The 13,070-nt window shown below is 42.7% G+C and overlaps 1 protein-coding gene across 8 annotated transcripts in view; it reads left to right on the forward strand.

The window, feature by feature from the left end:
- The window catches only part of REV1 (REV1 DNA directed polymerase), a 93,180-nt gene that overhangs the window by 50,741 nt on the left and 29,369 nt on the right, over positions 1-13,070 (forward strand). For all 8 annotated transcript variants that reach the window (XM_048858007.2, XM_048857996.2, XM_048857978.2 and 5 more), the window contains 3 exons: positions 9,032-9,204; positions 11,331-11,433; positions 12,765-12,930. In XM_048858007.2, the coding sequence (XP_048713964.2) occupies positions 9,032-9,204; positions 11,331-11,433; positions 12,765-12,930 (442 nt within the window). The remainder of the gene's footprint in view (positions 1-9,031; positions 9,205-11,330; positions 11,434-12,764; positions 12,931-13,070) is intronic.

Below are 13,070 nucleotides of genomic sequence, written 5' to 3' on the forward strand. Positions count from 1 at the left end.
ATGGTAAAAATGAGAAAGTAAGCAATTTTTCAGTATAGTGTGCTGTGACACTTTTATGTCTGAATTTGTAAGCAAGTAGTTTTTAAGTGATGTGAAACTTGGGGGTACACAAGACAAATCAGATTCCTGCAAGGTGTATAGTAGTCTGGAAAGGTTGAGAGCCACTGCATTAAAGCACACTGGGGAACTTCTAGTGCATGACAGAGTCTGCATGGGCACTTACTGCATGGCAGACTTGTGTGTGACAGACTTACACCTAAATGTTTGTTTAGGCAATCCCTAGGAACCTAACTTCAGAACCTAGAGTTTGAAACTTTGAACCCATGTTTCTACCAAAATTCTAATTTGATCACATTGCATACCATTCATAATTTATAGTACAGATTAAATTTAATATTAAGTAAACCTTAATGTATTACTTTTCACTTGGAAATCAGAAAATGAAATGGGTAGCGGCCTCATGGCCAAGGTCTAAGAGTGCAATAGAAAACTTTTCCTTTTGTAATTTCCTGATTTTTGAGTGCTTGATTTCTCAAACTTTCTTGCATCAAAGTTGGGAGTTTTTCATTTAATTTCATAATATTAAATGAAGAAAAAGGGATGAAATGCTGCTAAATGCAGTGTGGGGTTATTTGATCCAAACTGTGAAGCAGTGGTCACTGAGGAATCCTTAAGTAAAGCCACTGAATTTAGGTCCAGCTTGCCAAAAGGAGTATAAACAACTTTGGCGATGATCCTCAGCAAAAGTACTGCAGCTGCTTCAGAAGTTCACTTGGAAGTTTAGAGCCACAATCATAAGAGAGAGAAATGAACGCTCAAATTGCTTAGAAATTGACAGCTTAGGCTCCCATGTGTGTCAAGGAAAATCTTATCTTCTGAATTTCTTCAAGTATTGCCCCTATGGGTGCTCCGCTGCAGGTGTATCTACTCCACTGTGCCTCTAATTGGAGATTTGAGGTAGCAGTGTCCATTCAGCCTGCCCATGCACTCTCCCTCCCTGGTGGTCTGCTTCGAGGCTGTCTAGCACTGCACAGGTGAAACCCCCTCAGTTCCTTCTTGACTGCCTTTGGCCTTGAAGGAGCCAGTAGTTGTCCCTTCCTTATCTGTGTCCTTAGTATAAGTAGTAGTTGTTTTTGTTCTCCTTAGTAGTAAGTGTTTCCATTTTATCCCCTTGGGATTAAAAAAAGAAAAGAACTTTAGCTTATATTTCCTGCCCCAGGCACCTTTAGAAAACTCTCTACATTCTTTCAGTTAAAAAAGAAGGGCGGGGGAAATAAAAGAAGAGAGGAAAGAAGAACTTTCTTCTGCATTCCTCACTGCTAGAAGGTGATACCTCCCTCCCCAGGGGAATGCCCAGCTTCTAGAGTTGCCTCTGCGTGCCTGGGAGAGTCCCATATCCCTTAGAAGTGCTCCCTCTGCCTCTAGCTAAAGCCAAGGTCTTGCAAGAACAGGGAGCTGAAGTTAAAACTTCTCCTTATGGAGAAGACATTTCAGCCATCCAGGGGACTCCGGTGCTGACCCTGGATCATCCCTGGAGCCTTCAACTTCAAAGGGGTTAGAGTCACGAAAAGACCAGCAGATTCCTCCTGAAAAGTTTCGAGAGAAAGGGCTCAGAGGCCCCAAACTGAGTCATTGGCCAGTCAGAGGGGTTCCCCAGTGTGGCCACCTTGGTACTGGCTACTCCGAACCACGGTACCCAGAAACATCAGGGTGCTTCTGCTATGAGCTCTGCCACACCACCTACATGCACCTGGAGCTCAAGCTGTCAGGTTGTGGTAACTTCCCTCGAAGGACAAAGACCAACACTCTACCACCTCTAAAGGAGCAGCACTGAGAAAACCTTCAGTTGGGTGAGACAAAGCTCCCGTCTAGGGAACGCTTTGCACCTTCACAACTGTCAGTACGGACAACGTACCAGGGACACTCCTCCACGGTACCGAGTGAGCCAATTGTACCACAAGAGTTCCAGTATCCCAGAGATGTGACAGTTGGGGAAGAACCACAATCCCCATTATTTGGTACCAGGACCCTGCTACCGAGCACATCCTGGCACCCAGACTCGCCCTCAGCACCAGGCTGTGTACCACGAATGCCCCAGCCAGTGCCACCCTTACTTGGTAACAAGTCTGACAGTGACCAGGAGGAGGTCATTTCCCTGGCCTCTCATCGTGGCCCACCATCACGGGTCTTCCTCAAGTCCATCAAACTAACCTTGATCTATGGGCCCCCTTGGGCACTCCCACCACTCATCCCCCTTCCCCAGGGCCGTATTGGGATCCTTAGGCAACATACAAATCCCATAATTCACGGGCATTTAGTGTCTCTCAGAAAGAGTCTGCCTGATGGTCTCCTAGAGCATCACTGTCCAGAGCCCCTGAACCAGAGGAGGAGGAAAAGGAGGAAAGTCTTGAAGGGGAAGTTTCGCTCCAGCAAACTTCTCCCTATCTTCACCAGGTGAGGCTTTAATGCCCTTTCCCCATCACTAGCTGATGATTTCAAGAACTTGCAAGGCCTTACTAAGAGGGTGGTGGACCAGCTGCAGATTCCCCTACAGGAGGTAGTAGATGCACATCACAAACTGGTGGATATTCTGCACAACTCCTACTTGCCCAGAATTGCCCTCCCAATTAATGAGTCTATTTTAGTTCCTACCAAAGTCCATCTGGAAGACACCAACTGGCAAGGGAGCCGACAAAAAATTCTGCATCCCTCCCAAACAGGCAAACTTTCTGTTTCAACATCCACAACCCAACTCCGTGGGTAGTTGATGTGGTTAATGCATGAGGCAAGCAGCATCACACCAAGTCGACCCATATGGTTGTGATTGGAAAAGCTACCTTTCTATGAGAGGAAGGCATATTTGTCAGCGACATTGCAGTTTAGAGTCTCAAACTACCAAGCTTCCATGGCCAAATATAATTTTATTAATTGTGGGAAACTCAATGCATTTCTGGAACATTTACTGGAGACACAAAAGGAACAGTTTCAGGCGATTGTCAGAGAAGGTCAGTTAGTAGCCAGAACGGTGTTACAGACTGCACTGGACGCAGCCGATACAATGGCCTGTTCTGTCTCTATGGCACTGGTAATGAGACACTCTTATTGGCTACACTTTTCTGGGTTGCCCAAAGAGCCGCAGACTACAGTGGAAGATCTCCCATTTGAAGGGCCCAAGCTCTTTGCGGAGAAGATACTCTTCTCTCCGCACCTTGAAGGATTCCTAGGCCACATTATGCTCCCTGGGAATCTACTCTGCGGGACAGAGAAGATATATTTCTCAGACATAGCATAGGGCATGACCTCCTCAGTAACCACACTCAGCACTATTACAAGCCACAACGTAAGAGGTTCAGGGATCAGAAGCAGTCAGCACCACAATCTGTGACCTCTCAGACTGCCTCTTCTAAGCACTTTTGATGGGTTGGTCGAAGGCCCAAACAACTATACCGCAATGTCAGGTGCCATCTACACACCTGTCATGCCCCTTTGGAATTTGCCTGGCCCTCTTTCCCAGCAGTTTGGAGAGGATCCTCTGCAACAGATGGGTCTTGGAGATTATTTCAGAGGGTTATGCCATTCAGTTCACTTCCCTCCCCAATTCCCACCCTCCTTCCTTGTCCCTCTTCAGGGACCATTCTCATGAGAACCTGCTTTGCCAGGAAATTGATCATCTGTTACACTTAGGGGCCATAGTACCAGTCCCAGCACAACTCAAGGGCAAAGGGTTTTACTCCCTTTATTTCCTGATCTCCATGGTCAAGGGAGTTTGAAGGCCCATTCTAGATCTAAAAGCATTAAACTAATACATGAAGGCTCAGAAGTTCAAGATGGTCATGTTAGCAGACATTATTCCAGCTCTAGAGCAAGAAAATTGGTTTTTGGCCCTCGACCTACAAGATGCTTACTTCCACATCTTGATACAACCATCACACCGGAGATTCCTATGGTTTACTTCCAGCAGGACCATTATCAGTACAGGGTGCTCCAGTTCTGCCTCTCATCTGTACCCAGCGTATTCTCCAAGGTTCTCTCCGTTGTAGGGGGCCCACCTGTGAACGCTGGGCAATGTGATTTACCTGTACAGTAACTCCTTGCTTAATGTTGTAGTTATGTTCCTGAAAAATGCGACTTTACACACTCTTAAGTTTTAAACAAACAATTTAATACTGGTACACAGGGATGATGATTATGAATCTTGGTTGACCTGGTGAAGTGAGAGGGTGGGATATTTCCCAGGGAATGCCTTACTGCTAAATGATGAGCTAGCAATCAGCTGAGCCCTCAAGGGTTAACCCATTGTTTTTAATGTAGCCTCACACTCTACAAGACAGCACGAATGTGGGGCGGGGGGGGGAATAGCATGGCAGACAGAGACACACACCGTTTGTGTAAGAGAGAGAGATGCACATTGCCCCTTTAAGTACACTGATGCCACTCTAAGTACACTGCCTTTTTAAGTAGATCAGCAAGTTGAGACAGAAGCTGCTGCCAGGAAGCTCCCTCCGTCCTGAGCCCTGCCATGCTCTATGGAAATAGCCTAAGCGGGGAGCATGGGGGAGGGGGACACCCTGACATTAGCCCCTCTTTCCCCCCACCCCCTGCCCTTCACAGCAAGCAGGAGGCTCCGGGGAGCAGCTCCAAGGCAGAGGGCAAGAGCAGCACACAGCAGTGAGGGGAAGGACAGCTGAAATGCCGGCAATTGATAGCCTTCTGGGCAGCTGCTGCACAGAGAACTTAGGGGAATGGGGAGCTGATGGGGGGGCTGCCGATCCACCCTGGTTCCAAGCCCCCACCAGCTGGCTACAATGGACTGCTCTTCCTGCAAGCAGTGAACAAAGCACGTGGCTGCCAAACGATGATATAAGGGAGCATTGCACAACTTTAAATGAGCATGTTCTCTAATTGATCAGCAATGAAACAATGTTAACCGGGACAACTTTAATTGAGGAGTTACTGTACCTAGACAACTGCCTCCTCAGGGCTCCCTTGTTTCAAGACGCTGTACTTGCCATCCAGACGACATGCGCACTTTCATGCTGCTGGGTCTACAGCTCAACTTAGAGAAATTGACACTGACCCTGGTACAACTGGAGTTTATCAGCGCCGACCTCAATGCAGTACAAACGAGAGCCTTCCTTCTGCTACACAGACTCACCACTCGGACTAGTCTCATGCAACAGTCCAGGCCAGCCCTCAGACATCAGCCAGAAACTGCCTGCAGCTGCTGGGTCATATGGCAGCATGCACCTTTGTCACCCCAAACGCTGGATGTTGATGACATGTCTTGAGATGTGGCTCACTTCTGTATATTCCCCAAACAGGGACAGACTAACCAAACTGATATCACTGCCCTCCGCAGTAAAGCACTCCCTTGACTGGTGGAGAGATCCATCCAATGTCTGAGCAAGCATTCCCTTCGTGCAGCCGCCACCAACGCTGACTCTAACAACAGATGCCTCCCTAATAGGCTGGGGAGCTCACCTACACGACCATAAGGTTCAAGGCAAGTGGTCTTCCACAGAAGCAACCTTCTATATCAGCCTTTTAGAGCTAAGGGCCCTGTGCACACTTTCTGCTTTCATCAAGAACACCTACTCAAAGGTCATGATGGACAATATGACCTATATGTGTTACATAAATCGCCAGAGGGGAGTGCCAGATCTCCCTCCCTCTGCACGGAAGCACTCAAATTTTGGAATTGGTGCATCCACCACAACGTGTTCATCTCCGCTGTCAATCTACCAGGGATATAGAACGTGACAGGTCACAGTGTGTCGGAACTTTTCTCATAACCATACATGGGAACCGAATTCAGAGGTGCTTCAAGACATATTTGCCCTTTGGGGCACCCCAACTACAGATCTTTTTGCTACTTACCGGAACAAGAAATGTCCTTGTTACTGATCCAGGGCTGGCCTGGGGAAACATTCACTGGGAGATGCCCTCATCCTCCCATGGGACAAGAACCTCTTGTATGCCTTTCCCCCATTTCCTCTTCTGTCCAAGGTTCTGTTGAAAGAGTCAAAGTGAGAGTTATTCTGAGTGCCCCTTCCTGGCCAAGACAATTCTGGTTCCCTTACCTGACACAGATGGCAATACTTCCTCGGGTTCCTCTTCAGCCCATTCCCCACCTGCTCTCTCAAAGCAACGGGCTAATTCTTCATCCCAACCTGTGGGTCCTCCACCTCCTGTCTTGGCTCCTTCTTGGTTCCAAGACTTAGAGGTAGAATGCTCTGACTAGGTGAAAGACATGTTGCTTCACAGCCAAAAGTCAACCACTCAACATACTTACCTACGAAAATGGAAATGATTCCAAGTTTGGTGTCATTCTGAGTACACATACCCAACCTCAAAAAGAAAAGGAGTACTTGTGGCACCTTAGAGACTAACAACTTTATTTGAGCATAGCTTTTGTAAGCTACAGCTCACTTCATTGGATGCATTCAGTGGAAAATACCGTGGGGAGATTTAATGTTCTCTGTGTATATTCCTTTTCTTTTTGTGGATACAGACTAACACGGCTGCTACTCTAATACCCAACCTTGTCTTCTCTCCCTCTCATTTTAGATCTCAAGAGGTCAGAACTCTGAGCTTCCTTAAGGTACAACTTGCAGCCATAACGGCTTTCTGCCATCTGGTAGATGGTTACACAGTGTTCACTCACCCGCTGACTCATAGATTTCTTAAAGGCATTGGGAATCTCTTTCCACATATGAGACCACCCTCTCCAACCTAGGATCTTAACCTCAGAGCTTTGACTAGACCTCCCTTTGATCCCATGGCAACTTGCTCTCTCTTACACCTGTCCATGAAGACAGCATTTCTAACTGCCATTACCTCAGCTAGGAGCGTAGGAGAAATAGTGATCTTCATGGCACACCCAGCATATGCTGTCGTTTTTTAAAGACAAAGGCTTTTTAAAGGCTGCATTCCAAGTTCTCCCTAAAATTGCCTCCACTTTCCATATGAATCAACAGATCCATCCTCCTGGTTTTTTCCCAAAATCACACTGTGGCAACAGGGAGGTGATTCTGCTTATGCTAGATATTAGAAGAGCACTAGGATTCTACTTGCAGAGGACTAAGGACTTCAGGAAGTCACCTAAACTCTTCCTTTCATTCACGGAAAAATCTAAGGCTCCACCATATCAGCTCAAAGACTATCCAAAAATGGGATACATACAGAATGGGAAATGACTGCCTAGGAAGGAGTACTGCGGAAAGGGATCTGGGGATCATGGTGGATCACAAGCTAAATATGAGTCAACAGTGTAATGCTGTTGCAAAAAAAGCAAACATCGTTCTGGAATGTATTAGCAGGAGTATTGTAAGCAAGACACGAGAAGTAATTATTTCGCTCTACTCTGCGCTGATTGGGCCTCAACTGGAGTATTGTGTCCAGTTCTGGGCGCCACATTTCAGGAAAGATGTGGACAAATTACAGAAAGTCCAGAGAAGAGCAACAAAAATGATTAAAGGTCTGTGAGGGAAGATTGAAAAAATTGGGTTTGTTTAGTCTGGAGAAGAGACGACAGAGGGGACATAACAGTTTTCAAGTACATAAAAGGCTGTGACAGGAGGAGGGAGAAAAAAATGTTCTTCTTAACCTCTGGAGATAGGACAAGAAGCAGTGGGCTTAAATTGTAGCAAGGTGGTTTAGGTTGGACATTAGGAAAAATTTCTTGACTATCCGAGTGGTTAAGCACTGGAATAAATTGCCTAGGGAGGATGTGAAATTTCCATCACTGGGGATTTTTTAAGAGCAGGTTGGACAAACACCTGTCAGGGATGGTCTAGATAATACTTAGTCCTGCCTTGAGTGCAAGGGACTGGACTAGATGACCTGTTGAGGTTCCTTCCAGTTCTATGATTCTATCCAAATGGGTCTAAAGTTGCATTAATCACTTTTATCAAGGGCTCAACCTGTTGCTTCTGTCTGGAATCGTACACACTTCACGAGGTCAATTTCTACATTGGTCACATTCCTTAAAGATGTCCCTATCTTGTAAATCTGCAGAGCAGCAACTTGGGCCTCTGTCCACACATTCATAGATCATTATGCGATGACTGGAGATTCAGCCTCCGCTGCCGTCTTTGGCTCCATAGTACTCTCTATAGTAACCACCTCCACTCCAAAGCCTCAGCCTTCCAAGGAGGATATTGCTGTGAAGTCACCTACAGTGGGACTACTCAAAGAAGAGGGAGTTACTCACCTTGTGCAATGGTTCTTTGAGATGTATGTCCCTGTGGGTGCTCCATAACCTGCCCTCCTCCCCTCTATTTCGGTGTTCCCTATAAGGGACTCTGTGTAGAGAAGGAACTGAGGGGGGTTCACCCTGACAATGTAGATAGCCTTGAAGCAGCATGGGAGGGAGAGCACATGTGCAGGCTGAACTGACACCACTACCTAAAATCTCTGATTAGAGGTGCAGATAAGCTTACAGTGGAGCACCCATAGGGAAACACATCTAGAAAAACTATCGTTATTGCACAAAGTGAGTGACTTCCTCTTTTCAGCGTTCGTACTAGTCGTCATCAAAATCTCTTGAATAAAACAACTTGAAGTTTGTGCATCAGGCTGTTCTTAAAATGACTCTACAAAGAAGTTGCACTTTTTTGTAGAAAAATAAAACTAATTTTTCAATGTTCCACATCTCAAAAGTGTGTGATTTACCTCAGATGTTGCCAGAACATGCTCCTCTGACTACAAATGACAAAATTATATGAAATTTGTATCCTCAGATTTGTCATACATTAGTATAGCAGTATGCATGCAATGAAAATTCTCCTTCTATTCAGAGGCAAAACAGAGCAAGTTAAAAAAGAGGCACTTTTACCTATGAGTTTTCTTGCTGCAGTCAGTTGGCTGTGCTCTTTTTTATTTTTAAAATCTTTATAGTGTACCCGTTAGTGCCAAAACTACATGAAATAAATTAACTAAAGTACTTTTTTAATTTTTAAAGACATTTTAGCTCTCTACATCAGATACATGACAGAGAGTGATAAAGAGCTTTTTTTTCTCTTCCTTTTAGCCTAAGGAAGCAGAAGCTTTCCTTCTGAGTCTTTCAGAAGAGATCCAACATAGACTTGAAGCTGCTGGGATGAAGGGTAAACGATTAACTCTTAAAATAATGGTCAGAAAGGCTGGGGCCCCTGTAGAACCTGCAAAATTTGGAGGCCATGGAATCTGTGACAACATTGCCAGGTAACCTTGCATAGAATTAAAAACTTATCATTATGTAGGTATGGACCCACTTCTGCAGCATGCTGAGCCCTGTGAACTCCCAGTAAAACATAAAGGGCATTAAAGATGCTTTTTGCCTTGCAAAATTGGACTTTATATAGTATCTATAACTATATAATAGTTGCAGTAGTGTTCTCAAACTTCCTATACATTTTGCTTAATATAGTCCTAGGTGTTCTTGTTTTCCTATAGAAACATGACTATAGGATTTTCATGGGAAAATGTCTTAAATACATGTCCCTCTTACAATCTTAGAGGAGTTTAGAGACTAATATCTCTCCTTCCAGTCTCCTTTAGAAGTAGAAAAGGAACTTCATTGTGATGGTCTTGAAATAAGCAGGGGTGGTTTGGTCTGCAAAGCCTTCCCGAAAAGGCTTTGTCAGTCAAAATCACTTTTGGAAGAGCAGCTGGCTGCAAATACCGACCTTGACACAATTCTAACAATTGTGCGTTAATATTCTTCAGCACTGTGGTACAGTCAGCAGCACCAATCAGAAGAGCACCCCAGTCTAATCTTTATGTGATGTTCAGCTTCCAATAAATCTTTTCAGGGATTCCAGAAGGCTAATTACAAACCATAAAAAAAAAATAGCCTTGGTGAGGCTTTATGCTTTTTTCTTGTTTGAAACAAGAAAATAATAATTGGTAATACTTACTGACACACTACTCCAGTATGTAGCACTAATTGCCTGCCACATATCTATTAAAGTGTACGGTTCCTTGAATTTAGCAAATCCAAAAATGATTGGGTTTTTTTTTGTTTTTGTTTTTGTTTTTTTGGTTAAAAGTCTACGATAGTACACTCTCAAACTGATTTCGGAGAAGTATACACAGAATAAATACTAATTTTTTTATAAAAGGTGACCTTGAGAACATGCACCTTTCTGTATCATGCTGAAAATAAGATTAGATCTAAGAGAAGTTCTGGCACCCTGTTTATGTAGTAAAACTATCTGATGTAATACTGTTGATATAGATAGAATGCAATAGGGTTTTTCCAAAGCTAATAGTCTCTGTTAAGTCTGTTAAGTAAAGTAAAATAGCATGCTGTACAAATGCTTTACACAAATCAATTATTACTGCTTAGATTTGTCCCATAAGAAAAGTATTAGTACTGATCCCTTTCATAGGTGTATTGAGCAGTAGATCTAGAGCTAGAAGAGGAAGTAAAGTAGAAGTGAGAAGCAGCAGAATCAATCATCAGTCTGAAAACTGAACTCATCCAGGATAAAAATGGAGAATATGGGAGGAGAAAGGAAGGGGAGCCAAATGTGTCCAAATTAGAAAGAAAGGACAAGGAATATGAAAAACAATAAATGACAGCTGCACTTACAGAAAAGGAGAGGAAAGGTGAACAGAATATACTTCAGAGGTTAGAAAGTTGTGAGACATGTTGTTTATTATATGTTTTATTATAGCACTTACGAGCTTTAGTCTTGGACTAGCAACCAATTGTATTAGGTGCTGTACAAATAGAAAATAAAAATATAGTCACCGCACCAAAGAACTTACAATCTAAGTATAAGACAAGACAACAGCTAGATACAGACCAAGCAACAGAAACAATGAGACAATATTGGGAGAAGATAGTAGGTGTTAGATGAAGCAGGAGTGGGAAAGAATGAGCTTGATGCCACCAGTGCATCCTTCAGGGTTTGAAGGAAAGAAGACTGAAACTGAAATAGTGTAGTTACAGACTCCTCTACACCTCTGGCTGCTATATACGTATTCAGATGGTTTCAGTAAAACCTTGGTTTCTCACCTATCAGATCATTAATATTAGTTAATTATTGAGGACAAAAATGTTTCTCCCTTCCTCCCTATAAACTTAATAATCCAGAATTTTTTAAAATTGTCTTAGACTGGTAATCATCTCTCATAAGTATTGATTTTAATCAATGTTTCTATAGTGTATTTGTCCTAGTTTTCCTAAAAATTGTTAATCCAATTTTGTAGACTTAGAAATTATTTTCCTCCATGGAATCAAGTAGTATATCTTTCTTTGAGATGATGTCTGGAATTAATAATGTAAAGTCTTTGCAATTTTGTAATGCATCTTTTCTTTAAATGTATTTTATTCATTGCAGAACTGTAACTCTTGACCATGCAACAGATAGTGCAAAAGTAATCGGGAAAGAAACACTAAACATGTTTCACACAATGAAACTGAATATATCAGATATGCGAGGGGTGAGTTAATAAAACAAAGAGTTCAAGTTTCTGTTTTTTACGTTTCCTGCTCTACATGGATATATTTTATTAACTTTACTAGGCTGCACAGATTTGGATTGACATTAACAGGGTAATAGTTTCACTTATGATAAAGTATCAGACGAGTAGCCGTGTTAGTCTGGATCTGTAAAAGCAGCAAAGAGACCTGTGGCACCTTATAGACTAACAGACGTATTGGAGGATAAGCTTTCGTGTGTCGCCCACGAAAGCTTATGGTCCAGTACGTCCGTTAGTCTATAAGGTGCCACAGAACTCTTTGCCACTTTTACATATGATAAAGTACAACTTGCCTATTTGTAAACTGAGTACACTTAATTTAGTAATCTTTTTAGAATAGAAATGTGGAAGCCCAAACAGGCCATTTTTATAGAGAGAGGTTTCACAGTTTAATATCACAGTTTCAGCTAAACTAATTGGCAGTGAATAATTTCCTAGCTATATAAACATAGAAAAAGTCATAGCAGCCATCCACCCACCGCTTATTTCATGCTTGGTGTGGCCTGTCGTACTCTATCTCAGGATTTCCCGTTCAAGATTTTAGGAAAGTTGGAGATAAGCCTGCAAATGGTACCCAGGTGCACCATTGAATTGGGCAAAATAATTTTTAAAAATACTTCTGCTGTTTTGTTTTGGATATGATTTTGGACTAAATTAAAGGTGAGGAAAGCTTTTCTGGGCAGGAAATGTATCTGGTAGAAAATGAAAGTATGTTTGTTTCTATTGCACTTTGGGGGAAACCCTGCCCTTGTGCACTTGGCATGGACCTTCACTGTTCGTCTGATATTCAGATACTGAAGTGGTAAGTGTAGTATAGATTAGATCAGTGAATTGGGAGAAAAAAATAGTATCCCTCACTCGATACATCTTTCAGCTGTCATGGGTACTTCTCTGAGTTAGTATAAATTTCTAATCCTGGTTGCAATATATATACTTGTTTGAGTTTGGGGAGTTTGTATAATTTAGTAAAACCAATATCAGTTATATAAATTGTTCATATGATCCTGTTGACACACACTTTTTCTTTACTTTACCCCAGAGAAATGAAGAAGGGTGGCACTTTCGTAATTTCTTAGCTGTTGACTTGGGGGGCTGATTTTATTTTTAGTGCCTACAAAATATTTTTCCTCTAGTAGTAGGTGGATGGTTTTGGTCAGGCGGGTTGGGAGAGTTTATATATTTAAAAAAAAAAAAAAACTCCATAAAATTTGTCAGTTTAAATTGCCCTTATTTGTTACTGTTCTTGACTTTGTGATTAGAAATAAGGATACAAAATGTGTTTTTGTTTTGAGGTTGGAATTCAGGTGCATCAGTTAGTTCCCATCAATAAAACCACTTCAGCTGTTTCCTCTCGCTCATCAGTACCATCTGGACATTTACCTGGGGGATCACATTCAGTTATCGATCTTCTACATGTTCAAAAAACTAAGAAATCTTCAGAAGAAGAACATAAAGAAGGTCAGTAACTACTTTTGCTAAACAATCTGTTTCAACTTGTATTTAACTGTGATGCTCTGAGTACATTTCCCAGACCTGAAGAAGAGCTCTGTATAAACTGGAAAGTTTGTCTCTCTCACCAACAGAAGTTGGTCGAAGAA

The sequence above is a fragment of the Caretta caretta genome, chromosome 1 (genome assembly GCF_965140235.1).
Source record: "Caretta caretta isolate rCarCar2 chromosome 1, rCarCar1.hap1, whole genome shotgun sequence".
Classification (NCBI taxonomy): Eukaryota; Metazoa; Chordata; order Testudines; family Cheloniidae; genus Caretta; species Caretta caretta.